At 43.8% G+C, this 15811-nt stretch overlaps 2 protein-coding genes across 4 annotated transcripts; both read right to left on the minus strand.

The window, feature by feature from the left end:
* Positions 1-3356: 3356 nt before the first annotated feature.
* HUS1 (HUS1 checkpoint clamp component) lies at positions 3357-11443 on the minus strand. Of its 3 annotated transcripts, none has more exons than XM_076068146.1 (8): positions 11177-11441; positions 10430-10557; positions 9879-10055; positions 8455-8562; positions 7585-7659; positions 7382-7481; positions 6535-6666; positions 3357-5548 (listed from the first exon to the last, which is right to left on the minus strand). In XM_076068146.1, exons 2-8 carry the CDS (start codon positions 10514-10516, stop codon positions 5463-5465), a joined length of 765 nt encoding a protein of 254 aa, XP_075924261.1. In that variant the 5' UTR covers positions 10517-10557; positions 11177-11441; the 3' UTR covers positions 3357-5462. The 3 variants fall into 3 exon arrangements, with proteins under 3 accessions (XP_075924261.1, XP_032812996.1, XP_032812997.1); XM_032957105.2 differs by having other exon boundaries at positions 11223-11438; XM_032957106.2 differs by lacking the exon at positions 7585-7659 and having other exon boundaries at positions 11223-11443.
* Positions 11444-12721: 1278 nt separating this feature from the next.
* On the minus strand, positions 12722-15200 carry COA3 (cytochrome c oxidase assembly factor 3). Its single transcript, XM_032957107.2, has 2 exons — positions 14956-15200; positions 12722-13948 (listed from the first exon to the last, which is right to left on the minus strand). The coding sequence occupies exons 1-2, from the start codon at positions 15161-15163 to the stop codon at positions 13842-13844; spliced, it is 315 nt and encodes a 104-aa protein (XP_032812998.2). The 5' UTR covers positions 15164-15200; the 3' UTR covers positions 12722-13841.
* Positions 15201-15811: the final 611 nt, after the last annotated feature.

Here is a 15811-nt window from a genome sequence, read left to right on the forward strand (position 1 = left end):
TCGCCACCAAATACAGTCATGCTAAATTGCAACTGTTGTTGTATGTGGTGTTTTTTTTGCAGTACACATATCGTGGTGAATCAAATTAATTTCCCTGAAAATGATCCACATTGCCAGTGCCAATTAGAATCTTGACTTTGCTTGCGCCTCTTATACGTTGACTCCGCCTAAAATTGATGCCTACAACACTGTAAAAATCAGCACCTGAGAGAAAACGAGCTGGGCATGGTTCTGGGCATGGTGTTGGCCACACCACCACCTTTCTGGACTCAATAGGTGCTCGCTAACATCCCTTTACTCTAATCTGCAAAGCTAAATGGGGAATTTGTTTTTACTTTTGTGTAGTACGATTAGTGCACTTCAATGCAATATCCGCAACTTTTATAGTACATTCTGCCCATGATGTATAATGCTATGGTCAAATCAGTGTTTGGTACGAGGGAGGCGCATGGTTATCCACCATACACTTGAGGATTTATCGTGGTCCATGGGCTTAGAAACGTTGGAAACCATTGCCCTAGCCAAAGCAGACCCCCCGCCCCATTGCAAACATTGGCGTGACAAAGGTGGCTGGGTGTACATGTTTGCTGACTCCACTACTACATCATATGCTGCGCTCACCTTGATAGGCATTCACGAACACAGCTGGCAGTGGATATCGAAAAGATATCGAAAAGTTGTCGAAACGATATCCACTGGCATGGAATTAATGAACAAATAAAGTAACTTTCATTTTTTTTTCGATTTAAAGCTTTCGTGACTGCAATGATTCATCTTCTATGGTTCTTTCGGTAAAGTCACGTAGAATGAGAATAAAATAATAAATTGATAAAATAAAATAACACAATAATATTCTCACGACGTTTCGGCCACAACACAAGCGGCCTTCATCAGGTGAAGGGACGAGACTGTCTGGTAGGACAGCGCTGGAGTGAAAAAGCACGTTCACATCACGACCTTCATTCTACGTGACTTTACCGAAAGAACCAAAGAAGATGTCATTTTTTTCCAAAGGGATATTTAATTCCATTTACCAATGCTATTTCTTCACACAAGTTTTTTTTTCCAGCAACATTTATTGAAGGAAAACTCTGAATGGGTTTCAACTTCTCTGCATCTCGTCAGCAGGGCGTAGTTTGAGGGTAGTCCTCCTGGTGTGCTTGGGATTCGAGGAAAGAGACCTACATGATCACCGTGGGGCTTTTGCACACAGTAAAGGAATGATTTTGCACATTCACTAGCTATGGTTGATCCACTGCTGGATGAAGGCCTCCCCATGCTGCCGCCGCCACGTCTCACGATCCTGTGTTGTAATAATCCACGCAGCACCTGGACATGAACTGATTTCACTGCTCCATCTATTCCGTGGACATCCCCTTGCGAAATCGGCCGGCAATGTGTTTTTTTTGTTGGAGGGATGAGCAGAGAAAGACTGAGAACTGTGTGCAGGAGAGAGGAAGAGAGAAACAGATGATGGTAAGACAAGCCAAAAATAAATAAAACAATGTGAGACAAATGCAGGCAACATAATATAAAGGGCGAGTTTGAGCGTTGTATTCCCATGTTGGGACGTCAACAGCTAAGTGCCTTTATGAGTCAATTAGCTCCAAGATTCCTATTTAATTGACTGGTAAAAGAATGCAGTCATTACCTACAGGAGGTCCTGAAAATGCTTCACAAGGCCTTGTGGGGCAACAGAGAGCTCTAGAAATCTGCGGAAGGCACCTTTGCTACATGTACTTAAAGTTGACTGCTCTGAACTAAATGCTGTCGTGTGCGTGCACATTTGAGCGAAGTAAAAGAAGTTGTATAAATTGACAAAAATTACAGCAACGTAAATGTTGCATAAATGTGTGTGAATTTCAATTCAGTGTTGTTGATTTCTATCAAGTTACATGCAGAACCAGAAAATCCTATACACGTTCAGCTTTTGACGATGGTGCCATCTGCTGGCACTTCAATATACATTTTCGACCTATAGATTGTGCTGAGTGAAACATTGAAGTCAAAATGTCACTGTCATTCAAATAGACAGCCTCTATTACACTGCATGTAGATGAAGGCAGTTCCATTAAAATCACTTACTATGGAAGTTTATTGACTCTATTGATGAATGTAATTTCGTAAACATTGGCTTCACAGAGGCACGTAACTCGTGTATTAACACAATTCACACCAATCTTGCCACTCAGTGAAAAGTAGCTCCAACCCAAACCCTTTGTTCCCTAGATCAATAGTTTCCAACCTATGGTCTATGGACCAGAAGTACCCCGCACGGCCGTGGGAGATGGTCTGCAGAACTAGTGCTGATTACAAAAACATTCACAAAACATAATTTTTACTGCATGGTTATCCACCATATACTTGAGGATTTATCGTGGTCCATGGGGCTTAGAAACGTTGGAAACCATTGCCCTAGCCAAAACAGACCCCCGCCCTATTGTAAACATTGTAAATTGTGATGTACTGCACTGTATTGTAGTTGAGACATTGTGCAGCATAATATAAATATATTTAATGCTGAAATTATGAGGGAACTTCAAGTTCAAACAGAAATTACGTTTCCTCCGATTGGCTTTAAAAAAATTGGAATTCCTATTCAAACAAGCACAGGGCTGTGCGCATTCGTTTTCAACCCTGGGGCCAGAAGACGGAACATTATTTTAAAATGTATCATAAGTTTGGCAGGTTAAGATTGTAGTACGATCCTAAATGTCATAACAGAAAACATTTAACAACCAAAATGCATGTGGGTGTTAAGAGTATTGATTGCAACTCTCGTAAGATTCCTCATAGCTTTACGAAGCCCAATATCGCAACCATTATTTACTTATTCATATTCTTAGCTCTTTCGGTAAAGTCACGTTGAAGGGAAACAATAAAATATATATAAAATAAAAAATCTCACGTTTCGACCATAACACAAACGGTCGTCATCAGGTGTGTCGGTTTGCATACATTTATTTTTAAACGGTGTATTTATAAAAAAAAACGTCAGCGCCACGCGCAGCGATTTGGCAGTTTATTTAGAAGGACGAGTCCATCTATGTTCTGAAAAGAGGAGGGGGGAGACGAAAATTAATGTATGCTGTCTGAAAGCCACTGTAAGCGTGAACAATCACTGTAAGCGTGAAAAATCATTATTTACTTCTGAGTTATACTCTGGAACCTGCTGTTCATGTCCCACAAAATGGTACAAATTTAATTAAGCCCCAAGGAAAGGACCGAGTCAAACCCTGGCTGGGACTTGAAATCGCAATCTTCTTCATTCTGCACTGAAGGGCCTGTTAAACATGGCTGCTTTTTACACGTCATATAAAAAAAACAGTGTAAGAAGACACAAACAGCAACACGTGTACAAATAAGTGAAACTTTATTAGTACAAAAATTGTGCACCCAGCCATTGTGTAATATCCATAAGGCTGGCACGTGCTCAACACGCCTACATAGGTGTTAGCAGATAGGGCACTTTCGCTGCCAATTTTTTGCACAAACAGCCAAACCTGTAGAAAAATAGCAATGATCTTGAGTGCTTTTTACAAAACATAAGTGGAGACTGCATGTCTGCCAACACAATAATCTGACCCACCATGTTTTGTAGTTGTGGGAAATTTTGAGGTTGCTTCTATATATAACCCACAGGCTAAACTATTAATCATTTTTAGGCCTCAACAGAGAATCATCACGGATACAGAATTACAACCTGGTCACCTTTGCCTCGGGTTGTGTTTTCAAACCATTGCGTAACACTTTAAATGGACCATAACTCGAGGCTCAACAATTTAATTCACGTGACAGACTTTGGTATGAGGTAAGTGGGCGAACACTCCAATACCTTTTAAAAGGGGCAGCTGTTTGGCACAAGTAATGTTTAATTTGGCAATGGATTGTATTCATAGCATATGTTTATAACTTGGCAAATTTGGTTATATTGCAAAATTCTGACCAGACCTATAATCTACAATGCGCTTCTTAAACCAGTCTGTAATTTATTCAATTACACCAATCAAGATATGACAGTGGCTCTCACAGTCACCGACCTAAAATTAAACAAATTACATGGTCAGGACCACATGGATGCTAACGTTTTAAAACTAAAGACTGTATACATTTACAATAAGTACAAAATGTATTAAAACAAGGAATGGCGTTGCATATACCTTGAAAGCAATGTAAAGGATGAAGCTTTTAATAAAGGATTACACTACATGTACAAAAAAACTAATTTTGAGAACTATAAAGGTAGAATTATGGTTTGTGCGTTGTGCTATGACTCCTGGTAATATTTAACATTAGTGGCAATTCAATACTGAACGGGGATTCCCCTTCACCAACCCGCACTGACCAGCGTGAAGTATGGTCGATCGATACCCACAGCTGACACGGCATGGGGAGGCCTTCATCCAGCAGTGAATGACAAAGAGCCTGAACACTTGTTAATTTTATACAAAACTCAAAACGTAACAGTATCCTAAAGTTAGGCTTAGCATTTTAACCCAAAAGCATAATCGAATTGGAATATATACTGTTTCCAATGTCTTCCGGGGAACTCGTTTGATTAACATGTGAAACTCGTAAACATGACGACGTGAAATTGGAAAACGCTCAAAGTGCAACTTAATAAACCAACCACTCACAACAGACGTACAAAAGTATTCGCAACTGACATTAGGCAATAACTTAAGTCACATAAAACAATGATCTCAACTCTTGATTCAACAAGTTATTTGACGATACTGCATTGTTAATGGTCCACAAGCACATTAAAAAAACTCAATACATTCGTCAATAGCACTGCCTTAAAAGGAAAACAAAAGTATATACAGGTTTCCCATGCTTCATGTGGGCTCAGTTTGTGCGATTTCTAGGATATGCAGCTAGCTCATTTCTACCCATGATTAGCTACATGCGATTTTAATTCTGTCTCATGCAGTTTCACTTTGTATGCCTTTTTTTTTTTTAAATATCTACCACATAAAGCAAGGGAAATCTACAGTAGGCAACATTTCTGGCAACACAGCCTTTCTTCACAGCACTTAGAAAGGCCAAAGAGTCAACTCCTGACTGTAGGATTCCTGAACTGATAACAGGTACCACCAAAGACAAAGATCCTCCAGAGCCTCCACAGACTGTTGGGGCAAGTGCTGTTAGAAAGCACCAATAAAGGCTGGCACGGCACAAGTTGGGGTGGGTGGCCAGCACCAAGCCTGGCCACCTTTGTCCCCCTGTGGAAATATTTACACACCGCACCGGGTACTCATTTGAGGCCGAGTTGAACGAGGGGTGGCCCAGGACCAATTCAGATAGTCGTCACTGTTGCTGGCATTTAGGACGGCGCGCTAAATGCTACAATACCACACCCGCACAGGTACCATCACACACTCATTGACACGCATGGACCATGTTCGTAGTTTAGCTGGCTCAGACGAGTCCCATGTTAATATAAATGAGCAAAAGACATTTCATAACGTCATGGCGGGGATGAAATACTGCAGGATGTGGTCTTCATGAAACATTGTGAAGTGCAGTAGGCTGTTGTCCACTATGTCTGCATACCACACCACAAAACATTTTCAGTACAAATTTGCCTGGTCATTGCGGTACATTACTGAAAACCAGCACTCTTGAGAACATCTTAGAGCTAAGTGGATCGCGCAAAAAGCATTGTGTGTGTGAGATACCCAACTTGCAGGTAGCTGAAATGTTCGATAGAAGACAGTACAAAAAGGTTAATGACCTTATCAGAATTAACTTTAGAATTGACATAACATCATGAGCAGGACCCTCTAGAGAAAAGTGTCCTGAGAGAGTTGGCAACATCATGAAAGAATGAAAAGGTGATTTCATGAAAACCAGAAACCAATAAGGTGATTTTATGAAAACCCGAAAAGGATTTTAGTCAATGATAAATCGTTTCAGCATATTATTAAACTAAGACCAACTGAAAACAATGTTATTGTAGAGCATGTGGAATCACAAAAACAAGGCTCATCTCAAACAATTTCAAAAATGTTAAGTTTGTTGACCTTCCCCCCCCCCCAACTTCCAATTAGCACGGTTGGCTACGTACGGTGCGAAAGAAGTTGAACATACATACAACAAAAATGCCGTTGTTTCATTTGGTTACTCTCAAAATGTCCATCAACGTTTTTCAGCTTTTATATCCAGCTGGGTGGTGAAGTGACAATGCACTCTACTCACAATTACAAGTTATGAGTTCAGTCAGGGGTTAACAGGGCCAACTATCATGCCTCCGGTGCTTTCAAAATGCTAACAATTAAGTAGAATGGTCAAGTGGTCATCCTACGGAAATAAGGGACCCATCCTAAGAATGCAATATTACAATCACAGGCAAGGAGCTGTGAAGAAAGGTGACCCAGTGCCCGACACTTACTCTCGCTTGAGCAAGGAGACACTCGCTCCCTGTTGAGGGAATCGTCATCCTTCAAATACCATTCATATCACTGTCAGTGAACCTTATCAATCAGCATTCGTTGCTCTCAAGAAGAACATTAATTAATGGGTGACACTCACTGCAAACAGCCTTTTTCGGAGTCATCAGCTGGCTGGACACAAACTGCAGCAGTTTCCGGATGTCCGTGCGTGCACTCGCCATTTCTTCTGGGTCTCGTTCCTCTCCACTCCTCTGCTGTGTGCCGTCACTCACTGCACACACACACACACACGAACAGAGAAAAACACGACCCATTGAGGTTCATCGAATGTGAAAGCATAATCTTTTAGAAAGCACCATTTACGGCCAAGATTGTGATTCCAGCACTGTACACACCCAGCCACCGTTGTCTCACTTGCAGTACTTATTTTAGAGTGAGCTGACCTTTCAGAACCTTGGATAGATTTTAGTTAAAAGCTGAAAACGTGATGTGCATGCAACAATATAATTATGGTCACTGGGATTGCATTGCAGTGCATTAGTACATCACCCATATATCTACATGTTCCTGGGCAAATGTGTGCAGAAGAATGTGTGTGTATGAGTAGGAAAGTGGTGCATTGGTTATTGCACTGAATTACAATCCCAGCAATCTATACTGGATTCGTGGCTATTAACATCAATTACACATGGCATCTGAACTGGTCCTGTTGCTCTCCTATATTCATGCAGCCTTAATTGAGTACGTGGTGTAGCTCATCTCTCCCTTCAGAAGAAAAAAGCAAAAAAGTTTGGTGTAGGCCACACCAACCCCGAGTGTGCTGTGCCAGACTTTTTGGGGCATGTGCTGTTAGCATTCGCCCTTTCAGACTTTGACTAAATGGGGAATCTTGTGTTGAAATATGTGTGTGAATGTGTCTGTGTGCGTATGTTAACGTGTTACACAGTTTCTTACACGGTGCATTGCGCGAATGGGTACGCATTTACCCCATGGTGCCTTTCCCAGGTCGTGGAAATGTGTGGTCACAGTCAAAAGCTCCGTCTCTATCTTGAGGTTCATCTCTCCCTTCTGATTGGCTTCCACCACCTGTATGGGTTACGATGTCAGAGCACAGTGACATGCAACACGATGGGCATAGTGCCTCAACAACCAGCACTGCCACACGAGCACACAGAATGCTCGCACGCACCACAAAGTTGCTGAAGCTCTTCATCCGTTCCAAGAAACCCTTCAGTGTTTTCAAGGGTGGCAGGTAAATACCAACCTGAAAGTAAAAACAAAACAGTATGTACCGGACAGAATGCAATATATTGTTCAAGAATGAAAAAATAACGTCAGCGTATTAATAACTCATTTATTTCCTCAGGGAATCCCATGCACTGAGTGTTGAGACTAAATTACAAGACTGTCCCTGAATTTGGATGTTTGGCAATCTCAATGATTGGTTTAATTGACCAACTCAAACTCCAGTTGCTAAGCAGAAAACAGGCTTGAACAGTACACGGATGGGTGATCAACAGTTAAAGTTAACACACCTCTCTGCTCAAACAAGCAATAGAGCGGTACTTATTAGAGGCCCTGGACCAGTGATAGAAATTTCACATTCCTATGGTGGGGTCCAGTCTGTACACGGAACCACCAAATCTGACTTGCCACAAAGTGGTACACAGTTTATTGACTGCAAAAAGAAATGAAAAAGAGTTATCAACCATTGCATGCTGTTGTCAGCTGCTGGCCACCTTTGGAAATCTTAGTAATGTCGTTACACCCCAACACTGGTGATCATGCAGCTCACAATCGGCTTGTAGCAATTCGTCCCCCCTCGAGATTCAATGATTTGTCACAATTCAAGGGCACAATTCAATTCAAGAATAGATTATTGTGTTAACACTGCAGTGAACGTAGGGCCTGCCTCACTGCGCCACCTGGAGGCACAGCGGGTGATGCTGCGGCTCCTCGGAATCTGTGCACATATGATGCATGACCTTAAGAATTTATATGAATTGACAAATTAAAGTAGGAATGAAGCATGGGTGAGTGAGGCGGTGCAGGGTCTCACATCAAAGTCGGGCATGCTGGGCTCGCGGTAGTCACACCAGATCTGCCGCGGCACAACGTACACGGGGATGTCGTGCGTGACCACACGGCTGCATCCTGTCACTGTCAACTGTGTGCAAAGAGCAGGGAGAAAAACACTTGCATTTATATCGCACTAATAATGCAACAAATTGCTCAGCATGTCGTTTATAAGCCTAGGGGGATCCCTTCGTGGCAGCTGTCGTCGTGTGCAACAGGGTCATGAATGCTCTTTGTTTAGTTTGTTGTCCTTCCCCCACACCTCCTAATAGCATGGCTGCCTACGTATGGTGTGAACGAAGTTCAACATACATGCGTACAGGTCACGCAGCACTGGCCTGCAAGTGGGCAGTAGTCTCTCAGTAGAGGGTAATATATTGCTATTCTTTTTTCAAATTAAGCAATTAATGAGTATATTTTTCAAATTCGGCACACAGGGCCTACACTTTTTCGAATGTCATACGATCTTTAACATCCAGTGGTGTCACAAAGTGGGGAGAGGCACAGTAAATACATGACAAGAATCAACAAAACGCAGCGCATGTATATAACAAAAGGTTCAATAAAAACTTACCACCTTCGGCACTAGCAATACCTTATGATGAAAACTACCCAGAATACAAATAGGAATATTTTTGGCAATGGCCCTTCTTCACAACAAGGCTAAGTTGAGCTCATTTTTCATGAGTACCATGGTCCCTTTTGTGATACACATGTCAAAGTATCCTCCTGCTTAAATGAGCATTGGGCCACTCATCTCCAACAACAGCAGTGAGCTTTAATGGAACTATGCATTTATATGATGGCCAGTCTATGAACATGAGTGTTTACTTTACAGAAGTTCAAATCCAGGAGGAATTATCGTCTCCTTTAACTTACAAATGAGATTTTAACACACAACCTTCCAATTGTGAGTCAAAGGTTCTCGCCAGTGACACCTGATCAATAAATAATGTACACGTGCAGCCCGTTTATCAATCCACTACTCGATAAGAGCTTCTGCACAGTGTGTGGGCCGTGGGGGTTATCTGACCAACTCCACAACGCTGGTCAATGCGGACTATATGTATGTTGAGCTTCTTTCACACCGTACATAGCCAACCGTGCTAATCGGAGGATTGGTAAAGGTGGGGAGCATACATTTTGGAGAATGGGATAAAACAAGAGCAAATTGCAGGGCAGTTCTTTCTGGTTCCCTCAATGCATCCCTGCAACAGACGACACTAACACTTATTTAATGCACGGCGTCTGCCCATCCAGTGTTCAGGCTCAAACCTGCTTAGTTTCCGACAATTCGTGCGACTGGGAACATTCTAACTGAATTGGTGACAGGCAACCAACTGAATCACGAATATTTCGTAGGTATTGTTTGCGAAGGAGCGGGGCTGGCGACTCTGTGGAGCTCACCAGCTCCACGGCGAGCGTGAGGCACGGGCAGTGCTTGCGAGTCAGCTTGATCTTGACCGACTTGGCTGCCTGCGCTGTGCGTAGAGCACGGGACACACTTTCGGGTGCCACGTCAAGGTAGATCTCGTTGTGCTCCGCAGAGACCCCGTCCATCTGGTACTTATCGAAGAAGTTGGCCTGGCGTAGGTGGGATGTGACGGGTGGAGAAGCGACACATGCACAATAAGAGCGGCAAATAGGGAGCACCTTTCTACGATCAACACAATCAGCAGAACTTTAAGGGAACTTGACCGGGCGGTGTCACGATTAAAGATCCCAATGAACACTTGGAAGTACCGAAATTTGACTCGGATCATCACCCTTCTGGCGTCGATAACACCACCGCCACTTTGCGGGATTCCACCACCTGTGTCCAGGTCACCACAACGCGCACCGCTGCCGATTGTACTGATCTCAGAATGATGCATCATGTACTGTACATCCGACACAAATGCAAATTACACATCCCTATGTGCAACATATGTCACGCGAGTTGAGGCAGCAGTGACCACCTGCTGTAGCTCACACCACAAGCCCATGGCACCCTGGGAGGCCCGGTCAGATAGCGTGAAGTGCAGGTGGTCAGGGGTGATCCGCATCGTGCACGCCTTGGTCAGTTTGGAGATGCAGGTGAGCAGCCCTGCAACAAACACCACCAATCAATCGTACCAGAATATAAATAAGCAATCGGCCTCCCTCATACATCTGTTCCTCCACCAGAAAAAAAAAATGGGAGTGCAGAATTTCAGCGGCATATCTAACAGGGAGGATCGGGCCCTTGCCTATGAACATTTTGCAATTCACAACCATTGGTTGAACCCTGACTGCTGATGAGCCACTGAATGCCGAGGCCCGTTGTGCTGAACCAATGCTGCTGAAACTCGGCCCTCCCGAGAAGGCCGTGCGACTGATGGCAAGGTTAAAGAAATAACGTTTGACACACGTGGACGAACAGCCTCGTTTGCTTTCTAAAAAAAAAAAAGCCGATGACTTTTATCAAGAATACCATGGTCAGTGCACGTAGTTGACACCCGATTGACCCAGGTGGAGGTGGTACGGTGCTAATTTTATTAGCCCTCCCACACGTGAGCCCATTACAAACACCGATGCACGCGAGCCCACAGTGCGCAGTTCGCACACACCTAGACACCGTTACAAGGGTGCAATGCTTTGCCAAGTACCACACATGGAGGCTGTAAGGGGAATGGGGGGGTGTATGGAACGAGGGTTTAATTCGACTGCGTGATGAATGCACGCACGGTTACTGTTCAAAGTGCAGAGCGCACAGTCGCGACGGGCCCCTACGTATGAAGTGGTTGATGCAACCAACGTCCACGAGCTTCGCCCGAAACCGCATCGCCTCCGGAATGGTCGCACACCGAGGGTTCCCGAGTCCTTCGGTCTTAGTTCTTATAATCGAGTCGTCCCACGTGTTTGCCGGATTTGGCGCGCCGGGCCGCGAAGCTCGGCTAGAGGACTCCCGGTTCACTTTGGGCGTTTCCGGGGCAGTGGGCGGGGTGTTTGGTGCTTGATGGGCAGGGCTTGAGCATCGATGGGCGGGGATTGGTCATTGGTAGGCGGGGCTTGAGCCTTAACGGGCGGGGATTGAGATCCGGTGGGCGGGGTTTGAGCCTCGATGGGGGGGGGGGTTTGCGATGTTGTGGCTCGAGACACGGTGGGCGGGGCTTGATGCTTGTATTGAAATTGGCTGGCGACTGAAACTTTGCAAGCAGAACTAAGATAAATACTGCTGATGAGACACTGCATGTCGAAGCTGGTCCAATTTTCTTGAACTGAATCATTGCTGCTGAAATAATGCACACCAGCAAGGCCGAGCAGCCGATGATTTTGTAAATAAAACAAAAATTATGTGTTGACAGGTATATGGGTACGTACAATTTCTTCTCTATTTTGAGATAAATATTGTACGTTTGTAAATCAGTGAGGCTCAGTGAAAAGGAGTACACGCCATACATTTCAAAGTGGCAACTTGATCGTAGAGATTACAGGAAGTGGGATTCTTTGTCTCTCTCCGAATGATAGAATTGTACTATTCCGATCGTGCTGCCTGAAAGATTTTAAAAGCCGAACCACTGCGGGACAAAGATAACTTATGTTACAAAAAGTCTGTTAAGGTGGAGTAGATCAAATGTATAACGAATTAACCAAATTCTAAATGAAAAGCAATCACGTCAAAATCAGTCCAGTTTTGTTGTCTTGAAACAATGCTGCCGAAATTATGCACTTTCAGCAGAGCGGCATGTGGTTAACGTATTATTTATTGCCATAAAGAGTAAAGCCTATTCCTATATTTTTCATAATTTTGATACTGGCAAAAAGGTCCCAAAGATATTTAACTACTGTATTTTTTGTGCCCATTTAATAATGGATGGCTTAGTACTTTGTACGTGGGGGGTTTGGTACTCAAGTACTATACAGCCCAGTAATTAGCCGGCGTCTCCCATGCAATCGCACAGCTAAACACGGGAACCCATTAGTCATTGCGGCGTGTGCAGGACCACAGCAAATGAACTTAAAAATGCAAGTCATCCTAGAGTGGCAGGAATCGAGACTGGCTGAGCCTGTTAAAGATTCAGACAAGGTGGCTATTATAATAATAGGCTGTGTGCCACGTCAAAGCCCAAATTCATAAAAATAACCAGTTGCAAAATGAACTATTAAAAAACACAAGCAATTTTCAGCTCATCTGGTTAAATGGTGATAAAAATACACTCTTGATTGCAACTTCTCCAGACATGTGCAATGCCATGTTAATAGAGATTTAAAGTTGTAAACAGTCAAGATTAAGAAAGCTGCCCTTTATTGTGTGCAATGGAGGAAATTGTCGTACATCAGACTAACATGTGTAGTATCGGTGGATACACATTAACACGGCAGTAAAGATCTTTCAAATGTGCCTTCCGAAGCCAATGGTGAAATGCCACACCAACAATGTAATCTCTTAATAATCGCATGACATTTATTTTTCTAGAAATGGAGCTAAAGAAGTTATGAGCAATAACATTTGACTTGAATTACTGTAGTTTAAATTGAGACAAAAATTTTGCCAAATATGCAATATTGCATTACACATCAAATGAACCATTAAGCCATAAACAAGGCAATGATGACAATTTGTAAGAAGAATGTCATGTTGCCATGATAAATAAAGTATGTACTGTTCGGTTACACATTAGAAGTACCATAATCAGTACAATTATTTTATGGATATACCGTATAAAGAAAATATTGCATGTTTAATATCACAGGAATTCATTCAACTTTTTTTACATAGCCCCCTTTGCTGTTGTCAGTCTTGTTGCAAAGACACATTTTTGTTGTTAAATACATTAATCAGTTGATGTTTAACATTTTTAAATACAAGTCGGGCTGACATGAGCCGTTTTGGCGACTGGAAAGACACCCCACCCAAATCGCCTCAAGTCCGCTTAAATCCATTGTTTTCTTCACTGCATTCGTTCAGTCGGTCATTGTCATGTGTTCATTTTACATGATCAATTATATCCACAGGAAAGCCACAACGCTAAAGCGTGACTCCATAATCCTGAATTCCAACACTAACCCAAAGTGCGTAACACTCACTTTAATAAATCACCATAGCGCAACCCATAAACCAGGGAGGGTTCAAAACATTGTCAACGCTTTAAAAATAACCTACATATATGAGACTTGAATATGATATACACTTTTGACATCAATATTAATGACCCATAACAGCAACAAAAAAATCCACGAGGTCAACGTTTTAGAACGGTGCTGGAGGAAAACCTCGCGTGTTTGAACGACTGCAGCCAGATGAGGTTCAGCGATGGGACTTGCTCAGGACTTGATCCGAGTTCCCTGGTCCTGTTCTGAAGCAATCGACCAGCTTAGCCGGAACTCCCAGGGCCGTGCGAGGTCGGTTTAATTGTTGGAATGGCGCTCCTCACTGCGTGCCTTTGCCGCCTTCACGTCTTCATCGATGTCATCGAGGAAACGCTCCTGTCCAACAGAGTAGAATGTGTATCCGTCTGCCGAGCAGGGTGGTGGAGGGTTAAGGAAGCAGCGAAGATGGCAATAGGGAGAGGTCCCTGCTCTCGTATCAATTAGAGAAAATGCTAAGGGTTGGTTTACAGGTCAATGTGTTTAGCAGCATGGGTTTGTTTCGGTCAGGTGTTCATTTTATTCAAAAACATCGCCGTGTTTTTTTTCCATTATAAACCATCAGGGTAAGTGCTGGCAATATTTAAGAATATGATAAAAAAACGATAGAATGGTGGGTCCGGATCCAGGCAAACCCGGACGTCTGTATCTACCCAAGTGTTGATTATAACAGAGCTAAAGAGAAAATCATCGTACGATGGATGGGTCGAATTGTTCAGACACGTAAGAGAGCACGCCCAGAATCCAGCGCTACACACAAGCACAAGCCAAAATACAGATAACAGTACACGTGACGGTAAGTATTGTGCTGTACAATTCTAAGTGGAGGTTAAAGAGGTACTTATTTTACCAACCCTTGATTGGCAATTGAACGTGCAACTCTCACCTTAGGGGTCCGCGACAATCGGAACTTAAGTGCACATTTTGCATCGACGACAAAACTGTGGACAAGTACCAAAGGCGAGCGGGTTAGAGCGCGCGGAGTGCGGATGAAGAATCGGTGACCTGCATGAGTGCAACACCACGTGCGGTGTATAGTAAATAGTGACCTGGAGTCATACGCACAGTAATCATGCGCGATTATAGCACAGCGCGACCCACATACCGTGTGCTGCTGCACCAACACGTGAATGCAGTCTTGTACCAACAATACGCCCGTTCGGAACTAAAGCTCCTACTGTAGTCACGTATTTGTACAGTACGCGGCAAGGAGGGTCACCGCCAGGCTACGCGGCGCGGGGGCAAGACGCGTGCGAGTACAACGCGAAGGGCACACGCCACGCAGTGCACGGCAAGTCGGCCGCGAAATCGCGAGGGGCGCGTGGGTTCGCGCAGAGCGAGCAGGCCGAGCCGAGTTTCGACGCGCCAAGGATACAGATGCCGAGCACAACGGCCCCCAGGCCCAGCGCAACTCCGAGGTTGCGCCCTCGCAGGCGGTGCACGTTCCGCCGGAGCTGCTCGCGCTCCACGGTGCGCATGAAGTTCACCTGCTCCTGGGTCAGCTCGCCCGCATGCTTCGCGTCCACCCGCTGAGCGACTCGACCTTCGTCACCCACGCCGCCGCCGCCACCCTGCGCCGCCATGACATCTGCTGACTGACACCACGTGGTGGCGTGACGTCGCGCGCGTTGTGCAACGGCCGTAATCGGGGTTTTAGATGTTTGGAAGTTGTCGAGCGCTCGCGGTCTGCGTTGGTGGTGGTGATGGTGTGATTAGTTTTTGAAGTTGAATTGGTAATAAGGTTCATGGTCTTGGGGAAACATTTTTTTGTTACAAGTGAAATATCTGTTTTGTTTAGGTATATTTTGTGAACTAAATGTTACGTTTGCAATGTAATACTCTGTTTTATAACATTGAGATTATGAGACCTCCTTTGCCAGTAACAAGATATAGAAATAGGTTTTACCCTTTTAACTGGCACAAAAAACTGACACCTTTATTCAAGGCATCATGTTTGCAATAACCACAACACAAGCAGTCAAAATGTAAACTCTTTTGTTTGCAAACAAAAGAGACAACTCTGATAATAATGACTGCTTGTGTTGTGGTTATTGCAAACATGATGCCTTGAATAAAGGTGTCAGTTTTTGTGCCAGTTAAAAGGGTAAAACCTATTCCTATATCTTGTTTCTGGCAAAGGAGGTCTCATAATGTAAATGCTCACCCCGAGCCCTCAATACTCTGATAGTGTGCTGTTTTTGAGTTGTACGCCTTTTGGCGTCTTCTGGTCC

Source organism: Petromyzon marinus, chromosome 19, assembly GCF_048934315.1.
Source record: "Petromyzon marinus isolate PM22_M1 ecotype Great Lakes invasive population chromosome 19, UKy_Petmar_22M1.pri1.0, whole genome shotgun sequence".
In the NCBI taxonomy this organism is placed as follows: domain Eukaryota; kingdom Metazoa; phylum Chordata; class Hyperoartia; order Petromyzontiformes; family Petromyzontidae; genus Petromyzon; species Petromyzon marinus.